General features: G+C 44.0%; 1 protein-coding gene across 2 annotated transcripts in view; it reads left to right on the top strand.

The window, feature by feature from the left end:
• abca7 (ATP-binding cassette, sub-family A (ABC1), member 7) overlaps positions 1–17549 on the top strand; it is a 48655-nt gene that overhangs the window by 1696 nt on the left and 29410 nt on the right. For both annotated transcript variants that reach the window (XM_029633795.2, XM_029633797.2), the window contains exons 2-15: positions 419–521; positions 957–1050; positions 2132–2273; positions 2577–2704; positions 2861–2982; positions 4671–4865; positions 5613–5705; positions 5964–6201; positions 6462–6601; positions 6750–6866; positions 7187–7378; positions 8367–8572; positions 11696–11872; positions 12057–12279. In XM_029633795.2, the coding sequence (XP_029489655.1) occupies positions 456–521; positions 957–1050; positions 2132–2273; positions 2577–2704; positions 2861–2982; positions 4671–4865; positions 5613–5705; positions 5964–6201; positions 6462–6601; positions 6750–6866; positions 7187–7378; positions 8367–8572; positions 11696–11872; positions 12057–12279 (2133 nt within the window). In that variant the 5' untranslated portion in view covers positions 419–455. The remainder of the gene's footprint in view (positions 1–418; positions 522–956; positions 1051–2131; positions 2274–2576; positions 2705–2860; positions 2983–4670; positions 4866–5612; positions 5706–5963; positions 6202–6461; positions 6602–6749; positions 6867–7186; positions 7379–8366; positions 8573–11695; positions 11873–12056; positions 12280–17549) is intronic.

Here is a 17549-nt window from a genome sequence, read left to right on the forward strand (position 1 = left end):
AGTACCCTCATCTTCATGCTATTTCATTGTTTTTATTAAATATTTATCCCGCATTAGATGACATTACTCAAAGTTTTCCAACTGAAGCTACACTGCATCTGTGAAGTACAAATGTTTGTTAAAAGAGAATGTTTATTGTCTGGATTAAGCTGGCCTGTCGTGATCTCAGTGTCTTAAGACTCCCTGTGAGGATGTGGGACTTACAGGACAGTGTGCTCCCGTCTTCACCTGAATTAGCCATGTACTGGCAATAAGGAATATGTTAAGATAACAAATATCCCAATTTTTCTGCTAATTTTACATTTCCATGTGGAGGTGCTCACACTGCTGCTGTTTAGTTCATTTTCTTTGGTCAGAAAATACTTTTTAGTCGAGACACAGGTGTCCAACTGCTCTCCCTCGTGTTTTGTTCCTATAGTGCTGCACTATGGCTTGGTAGCACCTTGCAGCACAACATGGGGATCGGGACTCAGCTCTTGCTCCTGCTCTGGAAGAACATCACTTACCGCAGGAGGAACAAGGTAGGAAGTGAACTGGCACGTGTTCAGTGGTGTAGCAGTAGTTGGCCCTACATCACATTAACAGATGAAATTAGGATAGAGGTTAAGAGGCAACATGTCTCTATGTACCACAATTTATAAAGAGACCGCATGTCTCAATCTACCACTTGTTATAAAGAGCAAACATATATGTGTGTACCACTTATGTAAAGCCAACATGTCTCTATGTACCACTTCTGATTCTAATGTTCCTATTGACCATGTCCCCTTTAAAAATCATGAATGAAATTGATATCCATGATGCAACTTCACAAATTAATTAGGCCTTTTTGACCATTAAGCTACAGGTGCAATCTGTTGTCTTAAGACTCCTAACATAAGGCAGGCATCAAAGGCAGTGGTAGCTACTAGCCACTATTAGCCTAATGTGTGTGATGATGTAATCCCTCCCTCCAGGTCCAGTTGATTATCGAGCTGGTCTGGCCTCTGTTCCTCTTCCTCATCCTCATCTCAGTGCGTCACTCTCACCCTCCCTACAAACAGAGCCAATGTGAGTGCCCATCAGTCAGTCTACTCTTGTGTTGACAGTGTTGCTCTCGTGTCGACTGCTTACCAGCTCTGCTGTAACACACAGGTTAAGCTCTCCCTCCCTGCCTCAGAAATTTCCAGCCAACCATATAAGCTGATTAGCTAGGTGAGAGTGATTCTGGGTGCCGCCAGACTTTTTCCAGCCTGTTCTGCTCTTGATCGTCGTCTTGCTTATTTGTGGACTCTTGTCATGCAGTGGGTCAATTTCAGTCATAACATTGTATGTATTTTAGCTCAATCTCAGTGTTTACATTTGTCCATGGTTCACATCATGACTGGTTGCCTCTCACATGAATCCTATTAGTCTTGAGACACCAGCAAAAACGGGCTTTAAATGTATCTATTTGACCTAGATAGTTTGTGTATGTATTGATATGTAGGCTGCGTGTGCCTTTTTAAAAGTAGTTTTTTATTTAGTTCTGTCTTTGAGCTGTTATTGTCTATTTTGTTTTGTGTGGACCCCAGGAAGAGTAGCTGCTGCTTTTGCAACAGCTAATGGGGATCCTAATAAAATAGCAAATAAATGTATCTGCATGTCCAGCCCTTATATTTAGCCTCACAATGAACTGCTTTACCCTTTTCTTTTCAGGACAAACCGGGCAACAAGTAGAACACAACACAATTTGACATAAACAGTTGCATTCATGAGCTTTATTGACAAATGTCAATGAAAATAAGGTTAGCCAAAGCAAAAACCTGACAAAAATGAGTAAAGTAAAGAAATTGTTTTCTCAGTGGGAAATTAATATCCAACTAGTCAGTGACAACTGTGTGGTGAATGTGAAAGCAGCTATGTGCGATTCTGATCGTCTGTAGTTCAAACACACAATGTTTAAAAGGGGTTTGAAGGTGGGACTCATTGGATTAACCATGTTCTGACAGACATCTCAGAGACGAGGCCAATCTTACTGTGTTGAAAGGAGTGCGATTATTACACATAACAAAATCTATCGCAGGAACTGGGCAACAGTTCAATAGTGTTTTGCATGTCTCAGGTCAATCCCACAGCTAACGTGTGTGTGTGTGTGTTTGTGTAATTCCAGGTCATTTCCCCAACAAGGCACTTCCCTCAGCAGGCACTCTGCCATGGGTTCAGGGGATCATCTGCAACATCAACAACCCCTGTTTCCACAACCCCACTCAGGGGGAGACCCCAGGGCGGGTGGGCAACTTTGACAACTCCATGTGGGTGTACTGCAGTGTATTTGTGTGTGGCCAAAGTACTTAATTAGTGGTTGTTGAACATCAGGGATTTGGGCCAGTTCTGTTTCAATGTGTTCTGATAAGTGTTCTAAACCAGATTATGTGATACAATTAAAGTAAATGATTTAGGGCATGTGTTGGAACCAGAACATTTCAACATGTTTATTTTTTATTTAAACTGAATTGGAGTTTACTTTCAACCCTACTGCATGCCACTGAGTTTGTATAACAACCAATCCATGAATCTGTTTTTATCTCACCCCAAATGTTTTTTTCCTCCTGCAGACTCTCTCGACTCTTAGTGGACTCTCAGACAATCCTGTCCTACAGTGGCAACCAGACAGCCTTCTCTGGCTTTCAGGACCTTCTAGATACTATACGGAGACTTGGAGAGAGGCCAGGCGCCTGGCCAAGTATGTGGCTGTCTTGAGACTGAATACGGATCAGAGCATTGTAGTCCGCAAATTCTCTTTGTGGATTGTCTCAAACAGGAGAAAACAATGAAGTGTCAAGTGTCTGTCTGTCTGCTATTTTGTTGTCCTGATTCATGTTTTTTGTTTGCGTTATAGATCTTCCTGTGGGAGAATACCTGCGAGCCAATCAGACTTTCTCCAACTTTCTCCTGACCAATGGCAGCCTGTCTCCGTCTGCCCTAGACCAGCTGTTCAGGGCTCGCCTGAACTTTCAGGTGGTAAGCACTGCAGTAAACCACACATTGACTCCCAGTCAGGATAAAAGTATCTCATGAGTTCAACCAAGGTAGTATATGCACAGAAAAAACCCTAATTGAATCAGCTGTTAACATAAACCTGACTATATACACGCCAACTTACATTATTTAGCAGGCAGTCCAGAGCAACTTACAGTAGTGAGTGTATACAATTTCATAATGGTCCCTCATGGAAATCAAACCTACAACCCTGAAGTTGCAAGCGCCATTCTCAACCAACTGAGCCACATGGGACCACTTGTTTTACATCTGTGTCTTTGGGTATCTTCTTGACCTCATGTATCTCTCTGGACAAGAGGAATACCTACAGTATGTAAGTATGCTGTTCATTGGCTATAGCTCAGCCTTCAACACCATAGTACCCTCCAAGCTCATCATCAAGCTCGGGGACCTGGGTCTGAACCCCGCCCTGTGCAACTTGGTCCTAGACTTCCTGACGGGCCGCCCCCAGGTGGTGATGGTAGGAAACAAAACCTCCCCTTCGCTGATCCTCAACACAGGGGCCCCACAAGGGTGCATACTCAACACCCTCCTGTACTCCCTGTTCACCCACGACTGCGTAGCCACACGCCTCCAACTAAATCATAAAATGTTCCGACGACACAACCGTAGTAGGCCTGATTACCAACAATGACGAGGCAGCCTACAGGGAGGAGGTGAGGGCCCTGGCGGAGTGGTGCCAGGAAAATAACCTCTCCCTCAACGTCAACAAAATGAAGGAGCTGATCGTGGACTTCAGGTAACCACAGAGGGAGCACACCCCTATCCACATCGACGGGACCGCAGTGGAGAAGGTGGAAAGCTTCAAGTTACTTGGCGTACACATCACTGACGATCTGAAATGGTCCACCCACACAGACAGTGTGGTGAAGAAGGCACAACAGCGCCTCTTCAACCTCAGGATACTGAAGAAATTTGTATTGGCCCTGAAGACCCTCACAAACTTTTACAAATGCACAATTGAGAGCATCCTGTCGGTCTGTATCACCGCCTGGTACGGCAACTGCATCGCCCGCAACCGCGAGCTCTCCAGAGGATGGTGCGGTCTGCACAACGCATCACCAGGGGCACGCTGCCTGCCCTCCAGGACACCTACAGGACCCGATGTCACAGAAAGGCCAAAAAGATCATCAAGGACATCAACCACTGGAGCCACTGCCTGTTCACCCCGCTATCATCCAGAAGGCGAGGTCAGTACAGGTGAATCAAAGCTGGGACCGAGAGACTGATAAACAGCTTCTATCTCAAGGCCATCAGACTGTTAAATAGCCATCACTAACCGGCTACCACCTGGTTACTCAACCTCCCACCTTAGAGGCTGCTACCCTATGTAGACATGGAATCACTGGCCACCTTAATAATGGAACACTAGTCACTTTAATAATGTTTGCATATTTACTAATTTCACATGTATCTACTGTATTTTAGTCAATGCCTCTCCCGACATTTCTCGTTCTAATATTTATATATTAATTCCATTATTTTTCTTTTACGTTTGTGTGTATTTTTGTGAACTGTTACATTTTAGATATATATTACTGCACTCTTGGAGCTAGGAACACAGCATTTCACTACACCCGCATTAACATCTGCTAAATATGTGTATGTGACCAATACAATTTGATTGATTGATTTGATTTGATTTGTAGGTGTCTCTGGCAGGCACTGGGGTGATGCTGAAGGACATTGTGTGCAATGCCACTGTGCTGAGCCAGTTCCTCACTGTAGATCAAGAGGATTCTATGGCAGAGCTGCAGAGCCAGCTCTGTGCCATCCCAGCCGACACCCTGCAGCAAGCAGAGCAGCTCTTCCTCTCCCAGCTGGACTTCAGCAAGTTCTTCACGGTGAGTTGAGGTCGCACACTCTCTGTCCGTGTTCATGTTGTTGTGAAAGGAAAAATATATTGCTGTTTTCCTATCGAAGTGCATGTAAATTAACTTGATGTACAAAAATATTCAGCCACTCTTGGAGGAAAATGTATTTTTCTATGCTATAACAATGGGTCACATAGTATGTCTGCTTGCTCTTTTATAGATGAATTCTACCTGACAACAGGTGCTTATTATTGTCTTCCAAGAATCAAGTACTGTATGCATGAAGTTAATGAATTAACTGTGTGTCATGTTCTTAGCTGTCAACAAGCTAAGAGCATCTGTCTATCAACCTTCCAAAATACTCTTTAGTTACAGGGACTACATTAAAGTGCTTACTATATATGCACTCAATTCACAGTAGCAGTGGAAAATAATAGTCTGGCCTATATAATCCACTGAATTCTATAAGAAATGTGGAGTAAATTGCTTGTTCAGTTTGGCCATTTACTTTTGGATTAGATTATTATATGAGCGGACCCTCTGCAATTATGTGGCTTTAATTAGAAATGTTTAGGTGAGCTCAATTAATTTGTATTGGGGAATACAACTGTTTGAAGGTTTTTAGAAAGCTAATTTACTATAGCATGTGTGCTAATGTAGCATTATACTCTTAACACTAACATAGAATATCATTGCACACAATAGAATCTCCAATCTTCAGAGTCTCTAGATGTGGACAATAGATCGAGCTAAATCCTAAATCCTTTCCTTCCTCAGAGAGACAGACTAAGGGCCAACGCCGGTGACCTCCGGGTCATCAGTCAAGCGGTCACCTCCGTGTCCAAGGAGTTGGCAGTACTCATGGATGACGTAAGAATACCATCTTCTATTCTTTTTTATATCTCTTAGGTAAATGAGAATGAGATATTTCTGTAATTAGCCGTTCAAGCTTGAATACCTGCCTTGATAGCTTTGCGACACTGCCTAAAACACATTCTCACTCAGTAGTAGCAAAACTATGCTTCACACCTGCCTGCATGAAAATCCATTAATGTTGCATCTCTCCTCTTTCTTCGCTCTCTCCTTTCTTTTTCCTCTTCTCTCTTACTTGCTCTTTTTTCCCACTAGCTGTCCTCTCTTGCTAGCTTTAGGGAGTTGAACTCAGAGCTGCGTCTGCTCTCGCCAGAGAACCGTTCGACCCTGCCGCGGGAGAGCTTCAGGGCCTTCTCCAGGATTATGTGTGGCCACCCTGAGGTGGGCGGCGAGAGGATCCCTTCACTCAACTGGTACGAGGACAATGACATCAAGTCATTCCTGGGCAAGAACGGCACCGAGGACAACGACATGGAAAAGGACAACGTCACCAGTGAGAGAGATTTCAAAGTTCACTTGATATCTATAGGGTTTATGTGTGATAGCATTAGCTAATACTAATGAAAATCAAAACTAGCATAACCGTAGATCATCTTGGATGAAAGGGGATTTGATAATTAGATTGACATGTGTTTTCTTCTTTTTGGATGGTGGATGAATTGATGTACGTTCAAAAGGTGTATTGTTTAGAATAAGTGGTGAGCTGATGAGCCGACAACCTACCTAACATGGGTGTTGTGTTGGTTCTCCCAGCCCCGTACTGTAAAAGCTTGATCCAGAGCCTGGAGTCCAACCCACTGTCTCGCATCGTGTGGAGAGGTATCAAGCCCCTGTTCATTGGCAAACTGCTGTACACACCGGACACCCCTGCCGTACGCGACGTCATGAAAGAGGTACATCAAGCCTCTGTTGTCTTTTCACACTCATTCCATTCGCTCTGTATTTATTGTTTATCCAATTTTTCTCTTTGCTCTGTAACAACAACAAAAAAATCATTAAATATTTTCGGTTTTCTTCTATGATCCGTGTCTTCACTCATAGGTGAACAAGACCTTCCAGGACCTGCAGGTCCTAGAGGAGCTGAATGGTGCCTGGATGGAGGTGGCACCTGGTATCAAGACCTACATGGAGAGTAGTGTGGAGATACAGCTGCTGCAGGTACTGCACACATTAAAAATGCCAACAAACCTGGGAACGTCTTGATTAAGAAAATGTCATCGTGAATACTGTGTGGCTATAGCTATGACATCTCAACCAAAGTGCATGGTCACTATTATTGTATGTTGTGTATATGAAGAGCCTACTGTAAACATTGCTTAAGTGCCAAGTAGTCCATACCATAGGACCCAGCAAGCCAGAACTTCTAGAAATTAGAGCCTCCCTGGTGAGAGTGGTACTATTTCTAGTCTGGCCTTCGCCATTGAAATCCTCCTCATTTGGCAGCTTTGGCCAACCGTGTCACTTCCTCTGTGTGACAGGATCTGCTGAGGCGACCGGAGGTGGCCGTGTTGGTTAATCTGCAGCTGGAGAACACTTCCTGGACAGCCAAGCGCATTGCCCGCTTCCTGTCCACGCCCAAAGAACCCAGGAAAGAAGGAGCGCCCCTTACCTGGCTGGACGTGTACTCCGACCTGAACAACACCATCACCACTCTGGCTCAAGTTACCCAGGTAGCTACCCCTCCTCCTACTCAACCATCTATGCTGCGTATTGTAGATTGGTGATCACCAACCCTGGTTCTGAAGAGCTTGTCAAGGCCATGATTAGTGTAACTTTTACTTAACCGTTAATTCGTCTAATTAGTTTAGTTGTTCTACCACTGAATTAAAGTCCTCATTGGCATTGTCTGAGTTAGCTTCACTAGTCTACAGTTGTGGTTTCAAATCAAATTGTATTTGTCACAATCACATGGTTAGCAGATGTTAATGCGAGTGTAGCGGAATGCTTCAAATCAAATTTTATTTGTCACATGGTTAGCAGTGTAGCGAAATGCTTGTTTGTGCTTCTAGTTCCGACAATGCAGTAATAACCAATGAGTAATCTAACCTAACAATTCCACAACTACTACCTTATACACACAAGTGTAAAGGGATAAAGAATATGTACATAAAGAGATATGAATGAGTGATGGTACAGAACGGCATAGGCAAGATGTAGTAGATGGTATCGAGTACAGTATATACTTTACATTACTCATCTCATGAGTATGTAACCATTATATTAAGTGGCATTGGTTAAAGTGGCTAGTGATACATTGTTTACATTTTACATTATTAAAGTGGCTAGAGATTTGAGTCAGTATGTTGGCAGCAGCCACTCAATGTTAGTGGTGGCTGTTTAACAGTCTGGCCTTGAGATAGAAGCTGTTTTTCAGTCTCTCGGTCCCTGCTTTGATGCACCTGTGCTGACCTCGCCTTCTGGATGATAGCGGGGTGAACAGGCAGTGGCTCGGGTGGTTGTTGTCCTTGATGATCTTACTGGTGGTGTAGGTGTCCTGGACGGCAGGTAGTTTGCCCCCGGAGATGCATTTCAGCCATTGTGTATGTACTTATTACAGCGTGTATAACTTCACCCATTCCCTCACATTGAGTTACATTATGTTTATCTTGTACATTGTTTTGTACTGTAATGTTATTCATGTCCTTTTTTATCCTTCAGTGTTTCTCCCTGAACAAGCTGGAGGGTGCTGCCACAGAGGGACAGATGATTAACAGGGCCTTGGAGCTGCTGGAGGAAAGAGAGTTCTGGGCTGGAATAGTGTTCCTCCTTCCCAACACGTCTTTACCCGGTCTGCCCCCTCATGTCACCTACAAGATCCGCATGGACATCGACGATGTTGCACGCACCAACAAGATCAAGGACAGGTAAACTCACTCAGGGGAATGTTTGATATGAACAGTGCTATTGGTTGTATTTTGCGTCATCAAATCAAACTAGATTTGTCACATGCCGAATATTTCACCTTACAGTGAAATGCTTACTTACAAGCCCTTAACCAATAAGTGTTAAGTAAAAAATAAAAGTAAGAAATAATTCAAGAACAGCAGTAAAATAACAGTAGCGAGGCTGTATACAGGGGCTACCGGTACACCGAGTCAATGTGTGGGGGCGAGGTAATTATGGTAATATGTACATGTAGGTAGAGTTGAAGTGACTGCATAGATAATAAACAGAGTTGCAGCAGTTTAAAAGAGGGGGGGGGGCAATGCAAATAGTCTGGGTAGTCATTTGATTAGCTGTTCAGGAGTCCTATGGACCTAGACTTGGCGCTTCTGTACCATTTACTGTGCGGTAGCAGAGAGAACAGTCTATGACTAGGATGGCTGGAGTCTTTGACAATTTGTAGGGCCTTCCTCTAACACCGCCTGGTATAGAGGTCCTGGATGGCAGGAAGCTTGGCCCCAGTGATGTACCGGGCGGTGATCCGTTCCCGGGTCGTCTCCATTCCCAGGTGCGCCCCCAACAAATGAGTGTGGGCCAGCTAAAGAACAGTTTTGACTGTTCATCAGCAGCAACAACACCCCTCGAAGTTCCCCCTGTTCATGCGTCTTCTGATACAACAGGTTATTTTTTTTTTTTGTAAATAGTGACATCGCTAGTCACTTTTCCCCAGAAGAACTGGCCATCCACCGTTATCACTTGGGACGCGGCGGCTTTCAAGTTCGGATCCTCCCACTGGGCGGTCCCGAACTGTCCCTTCGGGGCTCAGGGCAGGTGTGTTGGCAGGTCCCTCAAAATCGAAGGAGGAGCATGGGCTCCTCTGGTTGTTCACTAGGTGACGTTGGTTCCGTTGCCCCCTCAGAATCCGGGTCCGTAAACACGGGGTTGGCAACCGCTTGCTTCCGGGCCATGCATGCAAAGGTCCGTCCCCGCTCTCATCGGTCGCCGGGTCATACTCTTTTTTTTTTTTTTCTTCTTCTTTTCTTCCCCAGCTCGTGCCTCCACAGTGCCGCAAACAGAGGATAATCTCGTCCCACGAGGAGGGGTACTGGCAACTTGGGTACGGCACCCACCACCATCTGGAAGCTCACCATTGTGGCATCACGATGGTGGCCTGCCCAGTTAAATACCGCTTGGTGTCACCGTGGACACAGGAGACAGACCACGGTAGGTCGGATGGTCCGGCAGTCGCGCTTGTACGAGTGTTGCCATACTCCCGGAATCCAACAGAATGTGGCTGTTATGACCGTTGACTTTCAACGGGACCATGGGTGCTGGTGGTTCGCTGTGGGCCCAACTGGAGGTGACGTAATTTATTTCGTGGCCCGCTGATGGCATCGACTCCTCTCGAACTGGCAATTCCATGCGAGGTGTTCCCGGGCGCCACACTCAAACACCTCCTTTAGTCTTTATCCACCTGGGGTCATCGGCAGAGGTTTGACTCTCCAACCGGCTGTCTCTCCGCGGGTCTGCAGTCCTTTACCCTGGCTGACTGTCGAATTGGGGAGTAATAGTGGTGGGGTCCCCTTCGACGGTTCCCGGCCTCGGCCTGCACCCCCTTCAGCAGGGCCTCAGTATTGTGATGCTTCTCCACGGCTACCACAAGGTCTGAGGTCTGGGGCGTGCGTAGGCTCACCGCCCTCTTCATGTTGTAAGGTAGCACCCGAAAGAAGGGATCCATGACCACTTTGTCGATAACGGGGAGGGTGGCTATGTCGGTTTGGAGTCATGCTCTGGTGATGTGCAGTAGGTTGCTCATCTGGGCACGGGGGGGAAGCTTCGGTCACGAACCTCCAGTTGTGGACCAGTTGGGCCTTACGTGCCAGGCTGTACCCGTAGCGGCTGAGTACCTCACTCTTGAGACAGTCATAGTTAGCCACCTGTTCGATGTTGAGGTCATAATACGAGTTTGGGCGTCTCCGGACAGGAACGGGGCCATGGGCCATCCATCCCGGAGTGCTGTCTGTTCGAAAGTGCAGAGGTAGGTCTCGACATCGTCATCCTCCGCTTGATTAAGAACTGATTAGGATGAGATTCGGTCTGTGTTTCTTCTTGCAGCTTCCTGACTTCCTCCAGCAGGTAGACGCTGTTCTTCCAGCGTTCGTTCCTGAATGTCCTGTTGTGCTTGTTGGCCCGAACGAACTCATCCATGCTGATACTGTGTAAACCTCAACCTTGGTCTGACCACGTTGCAGACTTGCCCGTATTCTCCACCACTTGTGGCAGACTAGGGGTTTGATGAAGATGTTTACACAGATCAGACACAAGTGTGAATCCTTAGTTTAAATGGTGTTTATTTAAAACTATAAAGGAACGAAAAGAAACCGGTCTTCTCCAGAAGACTTCTTCTAGGTTACTGCCTTCTGGGTTCCGGAGAATTTTGTCTCCTCTGGGGTAGAACACAGAGCCCCTCGATTCTAGCAGACCGTGGGGACGTCTGTCCGGTAGCATCCTCTCACTACCTCCAACCCTCCCATATGCTGCCCTCCTGGCAGCTTTAAGGGCCTCGTAGGGCTGGTGAGCCTCACCCGGGCCCAGCAGCGGACCCCTTCAATGACATGCGCTCCATCTGGGGGGGCTTTGTGTAGGTACAGGACCTGGTGGAGAGAGCTGTGGCCCGTGTGCTGAGTGGTGTGGAGCAGTCCAGCAGATGCCCTACCCCTGCTGAGCCTCACCAGCCTCAATCAGCCCCAATTAGTACTAGCCGGGGGACCCGTCGAAACCTGGCACCTCAAGCAAAGGGAGCCACTGCCGCGTGATGTAGACTCCATCTGTCACCAGGCCTCGACGAGTTTCCACCTGGTGACTTGTCCGCGGTACGCCACAGATGATGATTTTTGAAAGTTTTTACCCGACTTTTAGCCCACTTCTTTTGAGTTGAGTTGCTGATACAAAGAACAAGGGCTGGTAACCCTGGCTAGCTCTGTTGCCCCTTGCCTAAAATAATTGTGGGTACATTATCACCTGATAGACTTCCACTATTGTTTTAGATACAACCATGGTGCTGCTGCATTACAATACCAATATATTGTTCATTTCCCCCCCAGGTTCTGGGACCCGGGCCCAGCAGCGGACCCCTTCAGTGACATGCGCTACATCTGGGGGGGCTTTGTGTACGTACAGGACCTGGTGGAGAGAGCTGTGGCCCGTGTGCTGAGTGGTGTGGAGCAGTCCACTGGCCTCTACATCCAGCAGATGCCCTACCCCTGCTACGTAGATGACGTGTGAGTAGGACTTTAAGTCATATTTGGGTAGGATCTCTGGCAAATTATTTTGAGATTTAAAAACCTCAACCTCCTTATCAACTTTTTTCCCCACCTATCCTCCTCTCGCTCTTAACTTTTCCTTTTTTTCATGCTCTATGAAACGTTTTCATATACTATCCATTACCCACTCGTACTCCTCCAGTTTCCTACGCGTGCTGAACCGCTCGCTGCCCCTGTTCATGACGCTGGCGTGGATCTACTCGGTGGCCATGATCATCAAGGGCGTGGTGTACGAAAAGGAGGCGCGGCTCAAGGAGACCATGAGGATCATGGGGCTTGGTACAGGCCAACTGTGGGTCAGCTGGTTCATCAGCAGCCTGGTGCCCTTCCTGGTCAGCGCCGGCCTCCTCATTGCTCTGCTCAAGGCATGTGGTCTAATATCAATCAAATGTATTTCTAAAACCCTTCTTACATCACCCGATGTCACAAAGTGCTGTACAGAAACCCAGTCTAAAACCGCAAGCAATGCAGGTGTAGAAGCACGGTGACTAGGAAAAACTCCCTAGAAAGGCCAGAACCTAGGAAGAAACCTAGAGGAACCAGGCTATGAGGGGTGGCCAGTCCTCTTCTGGCTGTGCCGGGGGAGATTATAACAGAACATGGCCAAGATGTTCAAATGTTCATAGATGACCAGCAGGGTCAAATAATAATAATCACAGGGGTTGTCGAGGGTGCAACAGGTCAGCACCTCAGGAGTAAATGTCAGTTGGCTTTTCATAGCCAGTCATTCAGAGTATCTCTACCGCTCCTGCTGTCTCTAGAGAGTTGAAAACAGCAGGTCTGAGACGGGTAGGTGAACAGGTCAGGGTTTCATAGCCGCAGGCAGAACAGTTGAAACTGGAGCAATCTCTCCAAAGGAATGTGGTGATCGATGGTATCAAAAGCAGCACTAAGGTCTAGGAGCACGAGGACAGATTCAGAGCCTCGGTCTGACACCATTAAAAGGTAATTTACCACCTTCACAAGTGCAGTCTCAGTGCTATGATGTGGTCTAAAACCAGACTGAAGCGTTTCGTATACATTGTTTGTTTTCAGGAAGGCAGTGAGTTGCTACGCAACAGCTTTTTCTAACATTTTTGAGCGGAATGAGAGATTCGATATAGGCCGATAGTTTTTTATATTTTCTGGGTCAAGGTTTGGCTTTTTCAAGAGAGGCTTTATTACTGCCAATTTTAGTGAGTTTGGTACACATCCGGTAGATAGAGCCGTTCATTATGTTCAACATAGGAGGGCTAAGCACAGGAAGCAGCTCTTTCAGTAGTTTAGTTGGAATAGGGTCCAGTATGCAGCTTGAAGGTTTAGAGGCCATGATTATTTTCATCAATGTGCCAAGAGATATAGTACTAAAACACTTGAGTGTCTTCCTTGATCCTAGGTCCTGGCAGAGTTGTGCAGACTCAGGACAGCTGAGCTTTGGAGGAATACGCAGATTTAAATGATGATGATTTCGTCAAAGAAGTTCATGAATTTATCACTGCTGAAGTGAAAGCCATCCTCTCTTCGGGAATGCTGCTTTTTAGTTAGCTTTGCGACATTATCAACATTTTTGGGGGAATTGTTCTTATTTTCCTCAAATAAGTTGGAAAAATAGAATGATAGAGCAGCAGTGAGGGCTCTTCGATACTGCACGGTACTGTCTTTCCAAGCTAGCTCGGGTATTTTCTGTTTACCAGGGAGCTAGTTTCTTATGATAAATGTTTTTTGTTTTTAGGGGTGCGACTGCATCTAGGGTATTGCGCAAGGTTAAATTGAGTTCCTCAGTTAGGTGGTTAACTGATTTTTATTTATTTATTCTTCTCTAGAGGGTGGATCAGCTTAATATTGCGGAAAGAATGTTGCTTCCAATGTAATTGTCTGCATCATTTCCAATCCCCCATATTTTTTTGGTAAATATATATTTCCATACACGCATGCATATATATACACATATATATCAAATCAAATTTATTTATATAGCCCTTCGTACATCAGCTGATATCTCAAAGTGCAGAAACCCAGCCTAAAACCAGCCTAAAACCCCAAACAGTAAGCAATGCAGGTGTAGAAGCACGGTGGCTAGGAAAAACTCCCTAGAAAGGCCAAAACCTAGGAAGAAACCTAGAGAGGAACCAGGCTATGTGGGGTGGCCAGTCCTCTTCTGGCTGTGCCGGGTGGAGATTATAACAGAACATGGCCAAGATGTTCAAATGTTCATAAATGACCAGCATGGTCGAATAATAATAAGGCAGAACAGTTGAAACTGGAGCAGCAGCACTGTCAGGTGGACTGGGGACAGCAAGGAGTCATCATGTCAGGTAGTCCTGGGGCATGGTCCTAGGGCTCAGGTCCTTCGAGAGAGAGAAAGAAAGAGCGAAGGAGAGAATTAGAGAACGCACACTTAGATTCACACAGGACACCGAATAGGACTCCAGATATAACAAACTGACCCTAGCCCCCCGACACAAACTACTGCAGCATAAATACTGGAGGCTGAGACAGGAGGGGTCAGGAGACACTATATGGACATCAGAAATAGAGGAAGGACTAAGAACAAACAAGAGAGAACTATTGTAAAGTAGACTGTGTATATTCTTTAAAAAAGTATGTATGTCTACATACACATACCTATATAGACATACATACTTTTTTAAAGAATATACCTTTATTATTATTCCCCGCAAACCCTTCCGCCGATCCCCCAATTGGAGTAAACTAATAAACACTTCTGCTTCTACCTTCAATCCATACATCTTATACATACTCTACAGACACAGTCTACTTTACAATAGTTCTCTCTTGTTTGTTCTTAGTCCTTCCTCTATTTCTGATGTCCATCCAGTTTGATTTCTATTTGTAACTATGCTATTTCACAAAAGTTCCGAACCTATATACATTTTACAGATCCCGTATGTTTTACATTGTTTATCTTGTTATTAGTCCCACCCTTCAGCTCCACTCAACACCTCCCATCTGTCTCTCAACATCAACCATTTCGGATTTCTACTTGCCATATATTTTTCAACTGTGCTGTGATGCTTCACAAAATAATTGAACCTTCCTATTCTCATAGCTTCTACAGATTGTAAGTGTAAAACATTTTTTTTGCTAAAATAATTATTATATTATTGATTGATTGACTATGGCTTTTCAAATCACCCAGTATTGCTATCTGTAGTGTTAGTTCTCGGCAAATGTTGCAATTCTTCAGCCATTCCTGGACCTGTGACCAAAAATGAGCTACATATGGACAATACCAAAATAGATGATCTAATGACTTTGCCTCCTCACAGCAGAATCTGCAGAGCTGAGAAAATTGTATTCTATTAGTTGCAAGAATTTTGTATAGTAATTTATATTGAAAAATTTGAAGTTTTGAATCCGGTGTTTTGCGTATCAATTCATAAACCATGTGCCATGGAATGGGTACATCACAAATCTCTTCCCAACTATTTTGCAATTTATATGGCACAGCTGTCAGTTTTTTTGGTCCCTAAATGAAATTGTTATATGTTTTTATTTATCACACTTTTCTTTAACCATTTATGTTCTTTAATACAGGGCCGACATACAAGTTCCTTACTTTTTTCCCCTTCTACTTGCCTCTTCCATTTTTGTGGTAATGCTGCAATTAATTGGTTGTAATTTTGGGTAGAGCAGACATTTCCATATGTCTGTGTTAGCTGCATGTGCGACAACTCCACCAGTCCTATTTATGATATCATTCACTAAATGTATACCTTTTTTAAAAATTTCTTCGATAAATACCGTTTTTTTTAATCAATTAGTATATTTGAATTTAACCACAATATTTGTTGTACTATTTGTTCCGTCCTTTCAGGTGGATTAAACTGAAATTGCAACAAACTTTCTAAGGCTTGTTTAAAAAATAAAGATATTTTGGAGATTATTTCCTTTTCAAACAACCGAAAGTGAGCAGGTGTAATCTGAATAAAGGGGAAAAGGCCCTTCCTGAATATAGGATGAGACATTCATACCAATTGACTAGAGAACCAGTTTGGATTTAAGTATAACTTTTGTATGACTGATGCCTTTAGTGAGAGGTCTAATGCTTTAATATTTAATAATTTCTGCCCACCGAATTCATATTCATTATATAAATAGGCCCTTTTAATTTTATCTGGTTTGCCGTTCCAAATAAAATTGAATATTTTTTTTTCATATAATTTAAAAAGCAGGTCAGTAGGTGTAGGCACAACCATAAGCAAATAGGTAAACTGTGATATAACTAAAGAGTTAATCAGGGGGATTTTTCCACAAATAGACAGGTATTTTCCTTTCCATGGTGGCAAGATCTTATCTATTTTTGCAGACTTTCTATAAAAATGTATTGGAGTGAGATCATTTCTTTCCTTTGGGATTTGTATACCGAGTATGTCTACATCTCCGTCAGACCATTTAATTGGTAATGTAAAATGTGATTTTTTTTCTTTTAGTGATCCAATACGTAATATGGTACATTTATCATAATTTGGTTTTAATCCAGAGAGGATAGCAAAAGTATCTAGATCCTCTAAGAGGCCGTGGAGAGACTCCAATTGTGGTTTTAAAAGAAAACATGAATCATCAGCGTAGAATGACACCTTAGTTTTTAGGCCACGGATTTCTAATCCATTAATATTATTGTTTGATCTCATCTTTGCAGCTAACATTTCGACGGCAATAATAAACAGATATGCCGATAGTGGAACAACCTTGTTTTACTCCTCTAGATAGTTTAAAACTTTCTGAGATTTAGCCATTATTTATTATTTTACACCTAGGGTTACTATACATAACCTTAACCCAGTTTATAAGAGATTCCCCAAAATTGAAATTTTCTAGGCATTTATATATAAACTCCAGTCGTACTTTATCAAAAGACTTTTCAAAATCAGCTATGAAAACCAGGCCTGGTGTCCCCAATATTTCATAGTGTTCTATTGTTTCCAGTACTTGTCTTATATTATCTCCAATGTATCGTCCATGTAAAAAACCTGTCTGATTAGGATGAATAATATCTGACAATACTTTTTTAATTCTGTGTGCCAAGCATTTTGCTAGGATTTTTGCATCACAACACTGAAGTGCAACTGATTGTTGTACTCTGATGTCCTTGGGTAGGTGGAGGGTGTCTGGAAGGGCATCTAGGAATCTTTGGGTTGTCCAAGAATTTGATGATCCTTGGTTGGAGTCTGAGCAGATTATTTGTTGCAATTGAAAACATAATAAAATGGTGGTCCGATAGTCCAGGATTATGAGGAAAAACATTAAGACCCACAACATTTGTTCCACGGGACAAAACTAGGTCCAGAGTATGACTGTGGCAGTGAGTGGGTCCAGAGACATGTTGGACAAAACCCACTGAATCGATGATGGCTCCGAAAGCCTTTTGGAGTGGGTCTGTGGACTTTTCCATGTGAATATTAAAGTCACCAAAAATGTGAATATTATCTGCCATGACTACAAGGTCCGATAGGAATTCAGGGAACTCAGTGAGGAACGCTGTATATGGACCAGGAGGCCTGTATGAGATATCACAATCTCTTTCAATAATGGCAGGAATGGAGGAGGCCTTTATTCCAGTGAGATTGCTAAGGCAAACACCACAATGTTTAGTTTTGCCCAACCTAGATCGAGGCATAGACACAGTCTCAAT

The sequence above is a fragment of the Oncorhynchus nerka genome, linkage group LG25 (assembly GCF_034236695.1).
Source record: "Oncorhynchus nerka isolate Pitt River linkage group LG25, Oner_Uvic_2.0, whole genome shotgun sequence".
NCBI lineage: Eukaryota > Metazoa > Chordata > Actinopteri > Salmoniformes > Salmonidae > Oncorhynchus > Oncorhynchus nerka.